The sequence below is a fragment of the Columba livia genome, chromosome 1 (assembly GCF_036013475.1).
Source record: "Columba livia isolate bColLiv1 breed racing homer chromosome 1, bColLiv1.pat.W.v2, whole genome shotgun sequence".
Taxonomy (NCBI): domain Eukaryota; kingdom Metazoa; phylum Chordata; class Aves; order Columbiformes; family Columbidae; genus Columba; species Columba livia.
Genome location: NC_088602.1, coordinates 33,616,305 through 33,634,307, shown reverse-complemented (window position 1 = coordinate 33,634,307; position 18,003 = coordinate 33,616,305). Strand labels below are relative to the sequence as shown.

Genomic DNA, 18,003 nt, shown 5'->3' with positions numbered 1-18,003 from the left:
TGGCCGCCGAGAGCCCCTCGCATAATCGCGAGTATATTTTCCTCCCGTGCTTCCACATAAGCACGTGTAGGATTCCGTGCACATTTGCACGTGTAAAATAACTCTCGCAGGACTGCGAGCGTGTTATAAATTTACTCTCGCGACATCGCGAGTGCACACTTTCCGTACTCACTGCGAGTACGTGTATCTCTATAAAAATAATCCCACACCGTGCTTAGGCAAGTGTGTACTCCTCCGGGACTCGGGGACGGCTCGGGCACTGTTTTGGTGAAGCCACGTGCATGCACTCTGTGGACCTCCTGTTGTATTAGTGGCTGCCCCTCTCAATAATTTCCTCCACTGATATCCGAACCTGTATTTAAGTCACATTCGGAGTGCTAAAACCCTGTGCCTCGCTGGTCTAATAAAAGTTGGTTTTGGACCTTGTGGTCCCTAAAATTGACCTGTGGGTTGCTCTGTGACATTTTTGGCGTAGTCGTGCAGGATATCAGAGATGGAGGAATTATTGTGCTTCCTTCTTATGATTATGGGGAGCGCGGTGTGTTTCAGTTTGTGTGTAAAGCTAACACAGGCTCTGTGTAAACCTGAGCACCGAGGCGAACGGTTTGATTCTTTGGAGCAGGACCTCTCTGCGGCGGCTTGGCGTCTCGGGGTGTGTTTCCTTCTGGCCGTTTGCCTTAATTTAGCGCGGGATGTGCGTAAACTTGACTTCCAAAGAGAGGAAGAAGTTATGCGGCAAAACAAACGCGCGGGCTTTTTAAGCGAACGCCCCTCCGCCCTGCCGCTTCTCGACACTGAAAACAGTGTTGATGAAATAGAAGGAGAGGTTGTGCGCCCTTTCATTGAGATGGAGACGTGTACGTGCTTTGTTTGTGTTGTCCCGTATGCCGAGGGTGATCGGATATTGTTAAGTGGTAGTTCGAACCTTTCCCCGTACCGGCAATTCGGAGGGTCCGGCATAGCAAAGCCCGACCTCGCGAGTGCTGGCGACTTCTCCGGGACTGGTGGCGCTGCGACCGGTTCGTGGGAGCTTTGGTGGGTTCACTATAGCTGGCCACTCCCCTCCCGACCGGCTGGTCCCGATCGCCCATCGCGATCGAGACCACGACCTGCCCCTAGCCGCGGTGTCCAGACGGTCCCTTCCCCGTACCGGCAACTCGGAGGGTCCGGCATAGCAAAGCCCCACCCCGCGAGTGCCGGCCACTGCCCCGGGACTAGCGGTGCGAGACGGAGCAGCCTGAGAAAGCTGCTAGAAACACATGTCCAGTATGGGCATAACCCGAAAAACGGAGGCAAACCTCCCCCCGTAAAACTTCTGTCGCCTCCCGGCTGGCCGCCCCCCCCGCCACCATTCCGGGCATCCAAGTCCTGGTGGTGTGGGGCGGGGCAGCCCGGCCTCGCGAGCGCTGGCAGGCAACCACCTTCCCCGGGTTGGCCGCCTCCCCCCCGCTCGCTGCGGGCGGGAGCGCCCCCCCCCACTCTTGCGAACTGGAAAAGAAAAAAAAAAAAAAAAAAAAAAAAAAAAAGGAAAAAAAAAGGCGCGGCTTGGGACCAGTGACCCCGCCCCCGCTCAGTGCTCTCTGAGGGTCAGAAGCAGCTCCCATTAGGACCCGGCAATGTGCCTCAGCACTGCTGCTTACTGAAAATAGCTGCTAATATTACTTGCTATCAAAAAAAATTTACTGGCACTCCACTGCAGCTAAATGGGGCATTATGGAGGTCATTAACGATTTTGATAAAGAGTCAATAACAGGAAACCACTCGATAAAGACCCACCCCCAGAACAAAAGGTCCAAGAGATATCTTCTGCTCAGAACCTTCTGAGCTAGTTCAACATGTTAACTATGAAAGCCCGGTTCCAAAGGGACCGAGATCTGTTTTTGTGTTTTCTTGCAGGGCGAAGGAAGATGACAGGGTGGAAGAGAAGTACAGATGCGTGTGACGGGGTGGAAGAAGATTCACCTAACACCAGCAAGGGATGGAAGAGCATCCAGATGCCTTGGAAACAACACCAAAAATGACAGGGTGGAAGAGGATCCAGCTAACACCACCAAGCCATTCAGAAGGAAGGCAGCCACAGGAATGGAAACACTAACGAACTGTGACTGATGCTGGGACTCAATAATTACCTTGGGCAATTGTTGATTGTTGTAATTACTTCAATTCTATTATTGTTATTAATAACTGTTTGCAGGGGTAAGTCAACATATGTTATATGGTGATCCACAGTGGACATTAAGGCTCACTGGCAGAAGTGTCCTCTTTTTACTTTGGAGGCAAGAGGTAGCTGTCATACCACTCCAGAGTTCTGTCAGACCATGACTGTAGTCACAGGGTGGGATTGTGACAGACTGCAATTCCCCCTCCTTTGCAGCACGGCACTTCTCCCTCTTCCTTTCTTATTTGAGGCTAACAGCTTCTTTTGTCTGGCCCAGAGCACCCTGGCTCCTGGGACATTAGAAGAAGGGAGTGCCAAGGCACACTGGGCCGCGCCCAGTGTGGGGGATGTTTGAGGGCTTCAGGGGCACCCACACTCAGTGTGGGGGGTGCAGAGAAGCTTATACAATGCCTACAGTCAGGTCTGATCAGATAACAAAACGGGACTCTCGTCGAGACTCCGCCCATTGCCGCGGGTCTCTTGGAGCACGAGCTTAGCCACTGCCGCCACGAGAGCCCCCTCCCCAGGATGGAGACTCCGCTTGCCTCGCCGCTACGGTGTAAGTAAAACTTCTCGCAGGATTGCGAGTATATTTTCTTTCCGTGCACACTTGCACAAGTACTTTATTTCCTCGCACAATCGCGAGTGGCCGCCGAGAGCCCCTCGCATAATCGCGAGTATATTTTCCTCCCGTGCTTCCACATAAGCACGTGTAGGATTCCGTGCACATTTGCACGTGTAAAATAACTCTCGCAGGACTGCGAGCGTGTTATAAATTTACTCTCGCGACATCGCGAGTGCACACTTTCCGTACTCACTGCGAGTACGTGTATCTCTATAAAAATAATCCCACACCGTGCTTAGGCAAGTGTGTACTCCTCCGGGACTCGGGGACGGCTCGGGCACTGTTTTGGTGAAGCCACGTGCATGCACTCTGTGGACCTCCTGTTGTATTAGTGGCTGCCCCTCTCAATAATTTCCTCCACTGATATCCGAACCTGTATTTAAGTCACATTCGGAGTGCTAAAACCCTGTGCCTCGCTGGTCTAATAAAAGTTGGTTTTGGACCTTGTGGTCCCTAAAATTGACCTGTGGGTTGCTCTGTGACATTTGTCTTTGTCAGTAGCCCCATTTCCTATTACAGTGTTGGGAACAAGCCTCTTGCTCTGCTAATTAAAATAGGCTACTCCCATAGGTGGTACATTTAATAGCACCAGGCAATACTCTTAGCATGGGAACTCAGCCTTCTATAACGTGGTAACAGCTCCTGGAACAGTTCTGACCTGTTCCAAATAGCACTTGCCCAAATAACTCCTGGCTGCTATCTAGGAATCAATATCAAACACAAGTAACTCCCAACAGGCACTTTGGATACAACCGCCCTGTTTTGGGAGGTAAAAACGTCTGCTAGCAACAGAAGCAGGCAGTCTTAGGCTTGTTGGCCTCAAAAGTGACAGTGATTGACAGTGTACAATTTATTAGTACAGATGCAGCTGTGGAGGTATGATGCACAATACTGGATTCGGGGGCTGAAAAAGTCTTAAGGGCTGTCATAGGAAAATGATGACTTTGCTGCCAGGATCGTTGAGAAATGTGCTGGGAGGGGTCAGGGCATGACTGCGGAAATCAGTCCCTGTTGCAGATGCTTTCTGTGGGTTCACAGCTTTAACTTTTCACAACTATTCTTCAGGCAGAGTCCTTTCTTAAAAGCTGTTAGGTAAATGCATATACTTGAAGCTCAACAAGTACATGTAAAACTCAGAAACATGAATTTGCTGAGAACTATGTAATTTTGGGATTTAGAGCTGGCACCCTGCACCCACAAGCCACTTGTAGATCAGGTAATCCACAGGCATTTCTCATTGTTTGGGACTCAATGCGTGCGCTGCCTACATTTCCACTGGGGTGAGACATGGGGGTGGATGTAAAAGCCAGAGTGAGCCGAGGTTCCTCTGGCCTAGCTAGGAGCTGCCATGCTCTTACAGGGTCACCAGCCTCGACAGCCAAGAAGCAGAAAGCTCCACAGTTGACCCCAGCATGCAACTGTGGAAGATCTGAGAACCCACAACTGATCTTGTTGCAGGACCTGAGGTCTAAAATCCTGTGCAGAATAAGGTCTTTAACTTTGTGTGTCATTTGGTCTTAACTCCCGTCACATCTATAAGGCAAACAGAAGAGCCAGTCCTGAAAAGGTTTCGTCCTTAGGGACATGAGGAAGGACATGGACTCAGGCCCCAGCATCTGCTTCCACCCAGAAGCTACATGGCACCGCTTGCTAAGCTTTTCATTTGCGACTGTATTCCTCTCAGAACAAAGATGCAAAGAAAAGAATTTTTCTGCCTATGCATAAAGTTCTTGGATTTAAGTCTGGTTTACAGACTAACATTAAGAATGCATAAATTAAAAAGGCTTTTTGTAATCTTCATTACTGCTTTTCAGTGCCCAGTGGCACCTAATACTTTAGCTTTAATTGATGGATATTGAAATGCCAGGATACAGAAAAATACACTGGCTTTTATACCGGTGCTTTTGGGAAAAAAAAAAAAAAAAAAGGCAGCACAATACTTTTTGCATATAACATAAACCTATTTCTCTTGACAGGTTTTAAAAGATAATGGCCACTCTTATTACTACTGAAAAAAAGACAGCTCCTGAACTTGTTTTCTCAAGCTGCGGGATCTCCAGCATTACAATTCTGCTCTAATGAATGTCCACAAGTATGCTAAGAGACATTCAGAAACAGCAATAAAAAAATAAAGAATCACAAGCCAGGTAAATCACTATAGCCATTTCAGAGAAGAGGCAACATGACTAGTGACTAAGACAACAGAAGTAGCATCTAGTCCTGAATGATATGGACTCATCAGCCAGTAAACAATGCTAAAGTAGTATTTCACCATTTTCTTCTAATTCAGCTGAAAAACTAAGAACTGTGCATAATGCACACATAGTGTTAGTTTCACACATCTGCCCACAAGTTTCATGATGTTTTTTTTTAAAAACAGCAGGACTCCCCTGCTCGAAAACAAAACCAAAAAATCAAAACTGAATTTCATGACCATGAGCCAGCACTGTGCCCTTGTGGCCAAGAGGGCCAATGGCATCCTGGGGTGTATTACAAGGGGGGTGGTTAGTAGGTCGAGAGACGTTCTCCTTCCCCTCTACTCCGCCCTGGTGAGACCACACCTGGAATATTGTGTCCAGTTCTGGGCTCCTCAGTTCCAGAAGGACAGGGAACTGCTGGAGAGAGTCCAGCGTAGGGCAACAAAGATGATTAAGGGAGTGGAGCATCTCCCTTATGAGGAAAGGCTGAGGGAGCTGGGTCTCTTTAGTTTGGAGAAGAGGAGACTGAGGGGTGACCTTATTAATGTTTATAAATATACAAAGAGTGAGTGTCACGAGGATGGAGCCAGGCTCTTCTCGGTGACAACCAACAGTAGGACAAGGGGTAATGGGTTTAAACTGGAACATAAGAGGTTCCACTTAAACTTGAGAAGAAACTTCTTCTCAGTGAGGGTAACGGAGCACTGGAGCAGGCTGCCCAGGGATGTTGTGGAGTCTCCTTCTCTGGAGACATTCAAAACCCACCTGGACACCTCCCTGTGTAACCTCATCTGGGTGTTCCTGCTCCAGCAGGGGGATTCAACTAGATGATCTTTCGAGGTCCCTTCCAATCCCTAGCATTCTATGATTCTATGATTCATTCAAGACACATCTTTTTGCAGCACCAGCAAGCATCTCTATACATTTGGTGCCACTTTGACATATTTAATGGGCTAAGCACAACAACTTCCTCAACTTGCATGGAAATTAGGATCAGCTGCTTAACACTACCAAAGCCTACCCCCAAGAAAAGCTGCCTTTCGTTTCAGTAAGATCCATGGCAGGCATGTTCTTACCGATGCCCTTGTTCCTTCCTCAGCGAGGGCTCTGCCTTCTGTGTCGCCAGATGCATCCTGTCTGGGCACCTGCTCTGACCCACAAGCCAGGCTGGATGGTACTAGGGCTGTTGCTGCTCCACTGGCACATGGCCTAACAACATAAAATGTTAAAACAGAGGAAATTCCAGATGTCGATGCAAAGGTCGATGAGATTGTTGTCCATTTATGCAGGTTTCCCATAGATTCTGTGTTAGGAGATAGAGAAGGAGACCCCAAAGTGAGATGTAGTTGGGATTTTCACTAATAAGAATAATTTGCTGAAGTGGGAATGAAGCTGGAGAGCTGATAATACCAGTTGTGAAAATAATCCCAGCAATGGTACATATGTCAAAATTAAGCCGTTAAGAAAGTTGCAAGTGGTTTTTGCTGGTGTAGGGTTACATATGCCTCCTCTCACATCCCCTCCTCTTTGCAGACATTTACCACAGCAAGAAGTTTAAAAGGTTTAAATAAGTTCAGACAGCTACAATCAGCTGCCATGTTTCCCACAGCTGGGTTGTAACAAGGAGCAAGGCAGAAAAAACATGTCTGTCAGCCACAAGCACATCCTCAACTGCAGGTCTCCTGTACCTCAACTCCAACCCACACCCGCAGGACAGTCCGCTTTTGGGTAAGAAATAAAAAACAAACATCAGCTATATGCAAAATTGTCAGCATGAAGTAATGTCCATTTTTTGGTGTCGGTATTCATCATTTGCTGGAAGCTACAAGGTGAAAAATTACAATGTGTAATAATTAACCCATTAAATTCCTGTATGGTGTTGATGGTTCTTCTGCTATGCCCTTTACTGGGAAGAAAGGCCAACCTCTGGGTATTTAGTTCACTTGCTTTCCAGCACAAACCCTTCCAGTAGCCACATACCAAGCTTAATGCAGAATTCACAGACTTGACCGGGAGTGATCCACAAGCATACTAAGTAGGACTTGAACAAACCTAATGATAGTGATCTGCTATCTTTGGCTGGTAGGCTTTCTTGTTTGCACGTTCCTGAGTTTGTGTTCCTGTTCTTGGCGATAAGAACAAATAAATGTGGTACAAGTTCATTTTAGGTATAAGGCTTCAAGAAAGTATAAAAATAGGTTTAAAAAAAAAAAAGAAAAGGCAACTTTCTCAGCAGAATTATTTCCATTACTTCCCACCCACGCCAAAAACCGATCTTTCCTGTCAACCCACTGCCTTTTTTTTGTTTTCCTGACTGGATGAAATAATGCAGCTGGGATATTCTTTCCTCCCACCAACTCATCCAACATTCTTGGAAGTTATTTTAGACATCAAGCTTCATCTATTATCTGAAGTAATAAGCATAAATCTAGTTTTAAGGAAAATGCAGTTTTGTATATGTCTATTGCATAGATCTTCCATTCTGTGTGCTCCATCTGCATGTGCAATCTGCTTCTATATTTTCAGCCAGCTTGCATGGGCAGATTAATGCGTACAATTAGAAAGCAACCTCACAGGCGTTCAATAAACTGCCTTCATTATTACACTCAAGAGAGTCCCTTTGGATGTCTATAAAAGCCTAGTTTTCTGCCTGTTAGCTAAATAATTGACAATGTTTAAAATAATCAGGAGCAAATGAACAAAACTAAGACCATTGTGGTGAAAAGAAGCAAACAAAAGACTTTCAAGGCTGCAAACCCTTTTTGTGTGAGCCCTCTTTCATTCTCTCTGGCAACCTGTATTAAAAGTCTGGTCAGGTTTACATTTGCACTTCTGTGGGGAAAATTTGTTACCAGGCTGCTGTTTGAACCACACATCATAGGAGACTGAAAACGGGCAAGGACACTAGTATTTATCCTGTAAAAATAGATAAATAAATAAAAATTCTGTTTTGATTCAGGTTTTAGCTTCTTGCATTTTATGACTTCTGAGAACACTGCTTTGGCAGACAAGCATATATCAGCTTGGTTTGGTGAACCTCCTGCGTTGTGTTTGGAATATGCACTTAGAGACACTATGGCAAATCCTGTTTCCAGCTCCAAATTCTGAGCAGAATATATTGAGTGCACACATGTACCCGAGAGCAGCAGTGCCAGGAATTTTTACAGGAGTCAAACCTTCAGAAAAACAGAGGCACAAAAATGTAGCAAAGGGAAGGATGAAGTGATACAACAGCCATCCTGTACTATTAAAAAGTAACCCTACGTTCTAGACTGCTTTTCCCATTACATAAAGTGGCAGATGGCTGTTAGAAAAGCAGTGAACCACATCCAACACTACTGTTTCTGGGAAGTTGAATCCAAATTAAATAAAAGTACCTTACTAGAGAGCTGGGTTAAAACCATATGGTGAGACACGCTACAGTTCAGACACAGATTCATACAGCCTGCACAGCAAGCCACAGAGAAAAGCAAGTAATGAGGTATCCATCCCTCATTACTGTTTAAATAGCAATTTTTGTGTCCTAACTAAAGAGCTATGTCCTGAAAAGTTCTAGGTCAGCCATCTAACCTCTTCTTAATTTCCATTTGGAAAGATAGACACTCAGTCCTTTCCTCACAAGAATTAGCAATTGCAAAATACGGGCTACAGAAGCATTCATTCCATTTTAATGTACTCTGACAGAAACACAGTCTCTGCCACAGGCCATCAAAGCAAAATGCATCCAAGACACCATAACTCAGAAGAAAGGACTCCATTTCATGTGTAAGTAGTTTCCAGCAGAAAAGCTCACAGGTACTTCTTAGTTTCTAGATCTGGTGTCTGCAGAGGCAGAACCACAGTGACACTATCACTGATAAATCCCTCAAATGCTTCTCCTCTATTAGTACAAACCACAGCAATCCTGCCATGCAGTAATTCCCCCAGCCCAAAGTCTGCTCCTGTGTGCTCTTTGGGCCTTTTATACACAGCTACTTTAGGAGATACCTTGTGAGTTTTGTCCATGTTAGTCCCCTAACAAAGCTTGAGTGCCCTTGAGTGCCCTTGAGTCAGAGGAGCTGCTGATCCCAAAAGAGAGAGACTTCCAGACTTTTCCACAACACTCTGCATGTGTGTCTAGACCTCATTCTCACAAGGCACAAACACATACTAAAGCAGCTGTGATAACAGATACAATTGACTTTCAGGGGCCAGTTGTACACAAAGAAACTAACAAGGCTTTCAAGAGATAGGAAATAATGGTATTCTGCAGACAGTGGACAAGGTTGCAGTCAATTTTCCCTTTTGGTATACACTTCCTTCGTGTTACAACCTTTGAAAGGGGATTTCAGTGAGAAGTTCTTGTTTTTAATAGTGACAGGAATTTAATCAGAACAATGAACTTCTGGTCAGTATAATACTTTATTATTAGAGGACGTTAATGACATCAGAATCTTAAGTGCCTTTCCTTATCAAACAGAAGCAGCACTTCATACAAGAGAGGTACTGATTGGGCTGTGCCCCATGGAAGCCAATACAGCTAGAGGTGATGATCAATTTTAAAAGGTTTCCCCGCTAATGAGATTGCTGGTAGGCATTGATCTCCTCAGGAAATTGTGATGTTGCAGCTACAGATGCTTACAGAGGACAGACTAACAAGGCAGCTTATCTTTTGAAATGGCTCCACAGGCCAAGACTTTGCAGAGGTCATTGCTTTATATGCAACGCATGACCTCCCTTCCCCTCTCTCCCAGCAAGCAGGGAAGGAGATCAAAATACTCCAGCAGAGACAGCAAGGAAAGGGGCACAACCCCATATTTGTTCTCTTCATCTCTAGACATAAGGTCTTGGATGATGGAAGTAATGAGTCACTTGGTTTTGCATAGTAGGCAAAAGCACATCTTTAAATACCGTGCGTGCACTTTCATGCAAACATGTCTCTAATAACCCATTGATAGTACTTCAGTGGAGTTACCTCACAAGATCTGAGATGTCACAAAGTATCTTTCCATTACTCCTGGATATTGTGCTCCATAATGGCAATGTATCTTAGCAATGCAACCTCAACAACATCCAGAGGTAAAGATGCCTCTACCCACCAGAGGATTCCTTCAGATCAGGGAAGGCACCAGGGGCACACTGTACAGGGTGGGAGGCTTTTGCCCAAATGTGGGGGACTACAGTGGGTCTGTGGATTCCCTGATGGAGGGCATGGGAACAGAAATTAGCCTTGAAGATATTAAGGCCTACCCCTGAGAAAGATGGGAGTAACGGAGTATCCGGAGATGTTAAGGATGTACCTGTGAGAGAGAAGGGAATAAAAGAGTAACGTTGATGATAGCAAAAATAGCCAATGAGATGTTACTGCTGTAACTTCTAACCAATAGTGAAGAGGCACATGAAACAGTAAAACTGCATAAAAATGTACTTGTGGCAATAAATGGAGCTACTACTTTCATCCTGGAAGAACTTGGTCTATGTCATTTGTCCGTCTCAGTCACAACACCCAACCCAAGTTGCATCCACTGTAGGTAAGTTCTCATCTCACTTTCTTCAGGTGCAGTATCTACAGGGCCCTCCTGGTGTATTTTCAATATAGTACACACAAATAATCTTCTGATCATTGAACGTAATCTCAAGCAATGGAGCTTGACAGTCCATCTTCTCCTTCAGTCGCACCAGTCAGTTTGGTTTCCTAAGATAACATCAGCTGAATGCTTGCAAGGCTTTCCTAAATCAGTGGACAGAACGGCTGCCAGCTGGTCTCCTTCTCAGTACCCAGGCACCCTGAGCTCCTACACTACCTCAGGACCACCCACATGAAGGTGTTTCAGAGGCTTTGGGCCTGCTTTTGACAGCACAGAACTTAATTTTAATGGAAAAAGTGCTGATCAGCAGAATTCATTTCACCCCACACAGAAAAAGGTACAGATAGGGAAGGTGAGGGAAAGGAAGAGATGTATCTCTGTTTATAACTGCATAAACCTTAAGACAAAAATCATATTAAATGGAAGATAAGAACCTTGACAATCCCCTCAGAAAAAAGCAAGTCCCATAACTGAGGACAGTGCACTGAAAAGACCTGATGACGTTGTTGACTTAGGCTCAAAGATCATGAAGGTACTCAAGTCTGTTGAAACAGGCAGAGACCTAATGCTACACAGGGTCTTCAGAAATCCTGAGGAATCAAGGTGTGTGGTGGGGAAATCCACACTGGGACACACAGAGGACAAACAGCAGACAAAATACAAATATCTAGAGACAAAACGTTGGCAATGTATTTAAGGAAAGAGTTGTACCTAAAGCCAAATAGGTAGAAATAAAACGAGAAAGACAAGAAAGGTTGAGATCAATGGGAAAACACTAAAATGTCTATACATTAGAGAACTGAGTTCAGGCAAATGATGAAAGAACCAGAACTACTAACATGGGACAAAAGTGACTCTTTTAAAGGTCACAGAGAAGGGATGAGTAATCAATCATGCTAAGAACACAGATGAGTAATTTCAGGATCCCAAGATAAAAATGGTAAAGATGACTTAAACAGCATTGTGTGATAATTATGGATCAGTTAAAAATAAATAGATAGAGTGAACTGGCAAGGCAGGACCTTCACTGCCAATGGAATTAGTTATGTCAGGAGTTAAGCCATATCTATATCTGACATTAAAGAGATATTCTTGAGAAACAGGTCTTCACAGCAGATCTCTACGTTTAGAATCTGTACAACTATGCAAAATAAAGCAAGTCTGCATTATTTCCATGAGAGTTAGATTTCTTTAGTAGTCAATACAATAAATAGGTGGAGATGTAATTTATATCCTTGTTTCAATAGTTAGTCTGGGATTGAATTATCACATTCAGTTAGAGAAAACACAAAGTCATTCTATAATTCACAGTTTTCATTTCAAAGTGTATGTTTCAAGAAGTTAAAAGAAATCTACTAAACCAAATTTCTCACAGAATAAGGCATGGAGGAGTCTCGGAATATTTCACAGATTCACAGAATTGGTTGAGGCTGGAAAGGACCTCAAAGGTCATCTTGTTCAACTCTTTGCTCAAGCAGAACCACCTAGAGCCAGGTGCCCAGATCTTGTGAATGTCTCCAAGGATGGACACTCTACAACCTCGCTGGCAGCCTGTGCCCATGCTCAGTCATGCTCGCAGTAAAAAAAAAAAGTGTTTCCTGATGTTCAGGGGGATCCTCCTGTGTTTCAGTTTGTGCCCATTGCCTTCTCGTCAAAAGTTTCAAGTCAAAAAGTGAAGAAAAATAGCAACAGAAGCCAAACCCTTCCTAAGCCCTGAACCAGACAAAAGAAAACAACAAAAGAACCACAACAACCACCAAAAAAAACCCCACCAGCCTCCAAACAGAAGGACAAGCAGATGAGGAATTTTAGGTAGTAATTTTCAAATATTACTTACTAATATTGATCTTCAAAGAACATCTCTCTTCTTTGCATTTCTTGTTGCTTTTTTTTAACTTCAAGTCTCTCTGCCTACAGCATTAAAAACAGGAAAACATACTTGAGATTTCCAGTAAGCCAGAAACATACATTGATTATTTCAATTCAAGTATTCCTATGTTCTGTTTTTTAAAACAACTACAGCAGTAGTTGGGTACAGAAGTGACCCAATCTGAAATGTAGAAGTATTCAGACATGACCGAACAGTTCCTAGTCGAGAGACAAAATAGAAAACTGCACTGTGCTCCTGGCAGACCCATTTGTCCACATGAATGGCCTTGTGAGACTTCCCAGTTCTGATGCCACAGCACTGTCAGGCCCATGTCTTGGTACAACTGATGCAACACTGGTCCTAGCAAGAAGGTAGAGGCCACGAGCCGCCACCCCCCCGCAAAGCAGCTGATAGTCTTGCAGCACCTAAAGTGCAGTGATACAAGTACATGTAGCTATGCACATAGACCTGTGGCCTTCAGGAGCACTAGGTACTGACCAGTTGAATACACGCTAAGATGGATGAAAGTGGGAGACATTTATACTTAACCAGTGTATTCTCCTTCAGATACCATGCCCAGTGCAAGAGCTGACCCAGTCCTTGACACAGAAAAGTCCTTTGGAAACCTGGATACCCCGTAAGTGATTAAGTCCTTTAATATAAAATTGCACATAATTTCCAGTGAAAGGTTCATATAAGCTGCTCCACCCTCCAAATTCAAGTAGAATAAAATATTAAAGCAGAAATAGAGAACTTGCTGCAACTGCTCAAGCTAAATTCAAGCCAAAAAGAGGTCAGCCAATTTTTCTTCTCTCTCTCTCTCTTTTTTTTTTTTTTTTTTTTTTTTTTTTTTTTTTATGTGCAGGCTGTAGGTAGGTCCAGTGGGAAGAGCAGTCGAAAGGCAATTCAGTGTATTAAAAGCACAAATCATAAGTGCCAAACTGAGATTTCAGCCCTGCTATATTTTGAGCACAAGCTCCCAACTGCAGTTGGTGAGGGGATGCTCCTACATGACCTCCCACCCGAGGTTCGCAATGACTAAAGTTGAGCAAACTGCAGCCTCTGGTTGTCACTCTGCTCATCGCCCACCCCCAAAATGAAAAAAGCAATTGTTTAGTAACCCAGCAACCAGGCATTGCTCTAAATGATGTGCCCTGGAAATTTCAGACAATATCTTGCAGTGATGAGAAGGGAGCTGTGGATGGGAATGGCCCATTTTGTCAGAGCCCCAAATCAGGGAGCTGACACTGTACCTGGGTGGAGATATTGTGCAAGGCCAGGTAGAATGTGTGTGTGTGTGTGTGCGTGTGTGAGGGGGAAAGTGTTGTTAAAAACAGGGCTGTAACCCTCACCCCAATAATTTTCTTCTTGTCCCTCAATCAATAATAACATTTCAGAAAAAAACTATATTTCTACTGGCAGTTACTCAACTACTTTGCCTTCAGTGATTTCAGGGTGGGTATTTTATAATTGGATAAAGAATCACTGTCTGGAAGAGATTTTCAAAACAAGTGCAAACTCTTCCTCAGCATATATTGGATTAAGAAAACCAAAATCCTGTCAGATCTCTGCAGATAGGAAAAGAGCCACTACGTTATATAACAATATAAACTGTTGGAAGGCAAATAACTTACAAGTTATTATTTGGAAAAAGGCAATGGAAAAAATAAACAAAAGGAGGAAGATGAATCTCTGAATAAGATGTCCTGTTGCTCACTCATTTGATGTGCTGAGACAGTTGTAGAATGTATGAAGTACTGATGCAATTAAAACAAACAAACAACTAAAGTAAGGAATATCACCCAACAGTATAGGTAAATTTTGATAGTGTTCAACAGGTATCTTGTTTGCTCCTAACCCCTCTATCCAGAGACAGATTATTTTTTTAGGCAAAATACCCCCACCTATCTGTGCAACTTAACAATTTACAGGGAAATAAAGAGGAAGAAAGGAAATCTGTTGGCATCTATTATTGTCAAAGGCGATGCTGACACTCGCGGGACACCAGCAATAGCTCCCAAGCTTTTCTCCACCACTGCTCAACACTGAAAGCTGATGCCTTCACCTCTGAAAAAGCATTTGACATGAGCTCCAGCACCACATTGCCAGGCTCATGAAATTTAAAACTCAAAGCTCACTGTGGTCTAGCTTCTAGCTAGCAGAATACAGTGGTATTAACTTTGATAAATACAATCCTTCAATATAACTCTATGTTTTCCACAAGATGAAAAACAAGGAAATATCCTACAATTGTTCTACCACCAGAATAGTGCCTGAAGAAAACTCTAGCATATTGAAATTATTTACTTGTGACTGGTGTGACTGTTTTCTACCATGGAGGTTTACCCTGGGACCCCTGCTTAGGATGTGTACAGATGACAGGCAACGAGACTGGGACATTCTAATGACAATAGACAATGCCAAAGCACTCCACATTTGGCACAACCTTCAAAAACAAAGCCAAGAGTGGAACATCTGTGATATTGAAGGTAAACATGTTGAAAAGCATTAGCAGAAGGTCTGTAAAGTGCCTGGTTTTAACAAATTCCCCAAAAAGGCTATTCATGCTGATTAACACAGTCAAATTAAAAAGCACATGATTTGATAAAGAATGAAATGAAATTACAGCTTATTCTAAATAGGTTAGTTTCTAAAGATGTCAGGACTCTTACTACGTAATCTAAGAGCAGAAGAAAATTGCACGAAGTAGAATTACACTGAGCCTTTTGACTTCAGATCTTTTGCCTCTTCTAATATTTAGTCAAGATTTAGAATATACAAGGAAAGGTTAAAGGCAGGATAACAGGAACAAAGAGACTGAATGACAGGAACTAGAAACACCCAGTGCACTGGCTATTTTGTACAGAGCACAAATGCAGAAAGCTTAAAAAAAAAAAATAAAAAAGAAGCCAGCTTTTAACCATTTGCTTATTTTTGGGGGGAACTTTGACTGTCCTTTCATCCAAAAGGTACAAATGAAGTTACGGTTCAGTCTGGTTAAAATCTCCGATGTGAAGGGCTGCACAAAAGAAACCCAACTGCAGATGCGTGCTACTAATGAGTGAGTAATAATAATAATGCTACTTCCCATGTACTCACACTATCTGCACCTCAGACATGCATCTCAGCACTAGGGACAAATACAGAAATATGGACTCCCTGGCTAATGTTACAGAATGTTTCCAAAAAAAGCAAATCAAAGCAGTCCCAGGACAAGCTGCCTGACATGGAGTGCACGTGATCCTAAATTCCATTCACCCCTACACACAGAGACCCGAGTACTAGTTCACACAAACAGGTCCCGTGGAACACAGAATGAGGGGGAAGAATCCACCTTTCTTCTCTCTGGGAGCTGGAGACAGACAAGGCAGATGCCAAGAGCATTGGTATTCCAGTATCTAACCTCATGGTTAATTAAAGACTGACAGAGACAGGCAGGTGGACTTGTACAGATGGTAAGGCAGACCTTCCACATTGGGGTACTGCTTTGGCAGACACCCATTTTTCCCATGGTCACAAAGATAACAGAAGCGTGGATACTGCCTCTCGCTGCAAAACAAGCATTAAAGCAGTAACATAAAGAGATCCTGTGCTCATAAGCAGCACTGGCTTACAGTTCATCATCCTTGCAATCAAGGAAGAACCGAGTTGAGTACCAGCACCTGTTCTAGTCATCGTGCACTGATCTGCAGGGCTTCACCATTCACATTTGTGGTAAAGTACGTCTCCAGCTGTGAAAGTTTCAGGGCTCCTGCTGATAAATCCAGCTAGCCAGTATCTCCTTTCAGACAATTTGTTTTTTACTGAATGAATAACCTTGAGCAAAAGAAAGCCAAAGACCAACCAGCAAGAAAAGGCTGCTTGTGAATTTGCAGAAAAACATGCTCTTAGCTGATGCCCTGAGGGGGCAGTTGCCTACAAATCTAGTACTTAAAAACAATGAAGTTCCTCTCCTGTGGTAACCAAGGCCCATTGTTGGCCCTACAGTACCGGTTCTTCAATATCCCTTTCCCGTCATCCTCAGCTCCTGGGAGCCTTTCAGCTGCAGGCAGGGTGAGACAGCAAAATTGACACCTGTTAGTGGGCTTCCAGCAGGCTTTTCTTAAACACAGAGTCAAATTTTTAGTATATAAACATCTTCCAAGCAGAAATCTTCATGAGCTCCATCACTATTGTGGAAGAGAACTCAAATAAACAAATTCAAATTAAGAGTTCACTTTCATGCTCCTCTGTTTGTTTGTTTTGTGAGTATGTGTTTATTTATTCAAATTAAACAGTCTGTTTGGCAAAGATGTTTGCCATGATGTTGCATTCTCCTTTAGAAGAAACTGATAGTTACTATTTTACTGTCTACAACATCTATAAAGATTTTATAATCTGTGGGAGTGAAGGGAAGGAAATTAAAGAGCATGAAAACAAAACTGATACATCAATGTATTTTCTAAGTGTAACTATAAATTATAGCAGTCTTGCAAACATTTTTCTTGTCCAATGGCCATGGGCAAACAACATATATTTAATAGGTGAACCATTACTTCTGGAGATACACGTGAGCTGATAATATTTAATGCCTTGTGAGCTACTGTGTATGGGTTTATCCCCAAAGATTAATGCTAACCACTGAAAGACTGGGAACACACTAGCCCTTACCTAGATGCAATTAAGGCTATTTTTGTTTATGCATAACCTTGTACACCATCTAGTAGTGATGATTTTTTAATTAGCCTTCAGCTTCTGCACAAAAGATAATTTTTATTCTTGTGGAGACAAAACCTGCAAATCTGAAACTTCCCTTTCTCTCATTACTACTGTGCACATAAGTATCATCCTCCATTTTTTGTCTTTTTTTTTTGGTTTAAATTTCACATTACAATCTCAACCGAGTGTTACTCGCTTTACACCAAGGAGACAGGAATGAACTTTTACCAAGATTTATGCAGCACGCAGGATGAAAAGACGCTATGTGAGAATAACTAGAGAAAACAAACAGATGCAAAATAAAACTGAAGATCCAAAAGTCTGCTATCATTGGTGTCAATATATGGCAAATAGCAGAGGGAAAAATGATCTTACATGCTAGCAATGCATTGGGGTGTGCGCCCTTAGGAGCACTGGATGGGCACCTGAATTTGAGAGTGCATTCAGCACAAGGCAGATAGACTATACTGACTTTTTTGTGATTTGGATGCCTTTTCCACCATGAAAAGCTGGGTTTTCTTGTATTCCTCCCATGTGCACAGCAGGCAATTATGGATTTCTATAAGGTCTGTGTGCCACTTACTGTAATCAGGTCTTACAGAGAAAGCTCATGCCACAGTGAACCATATAAACCGTATCACCATTGACAGCATGAATCCTGATTCTGATGTTCTCCCTTTCTGTCTCGTCAGTACAGATGCAAGTGAAAGGCTGGATTTTCTGAAGAGCCAAAGGAACATCCAAGCCCCAAAGAACACCAGGTCAGGCAGCCACTCAGAGAAGGACTGCATTTCCTAACTCCCTGATGCAATCCAGGGCTAACATTTCATTCAATTAGCCTATTCCATGTAGTTCAGCAAAAATCAAAAATCAAGACATGAACTTTG

General features: G+C 43.3%; 1 protein-coding gene across 1 annotated transcript in view; it reads right to left on the bottom strand.

Annotated features, from left to right (window-relative positions):
• The window catches only part of EPSTI1 (epithelial stromal interaction 1), a 66,457-nt gene that overhangs the window by 31,133 nt on the left and 17,321 nt on the right, over positions 1-18,003 (bottom strand). Inside the window, exon 6 of the mRNA XM_005501795.3 lies at positions 12,386-12,459. Coding sequence (XP_005501852.2) covers positions 12,386-12,459 — 74 coding nt within the window. The remainder of the gene's footprint in view (positions 1-12,385; positions 12,460-18,003) is intronic.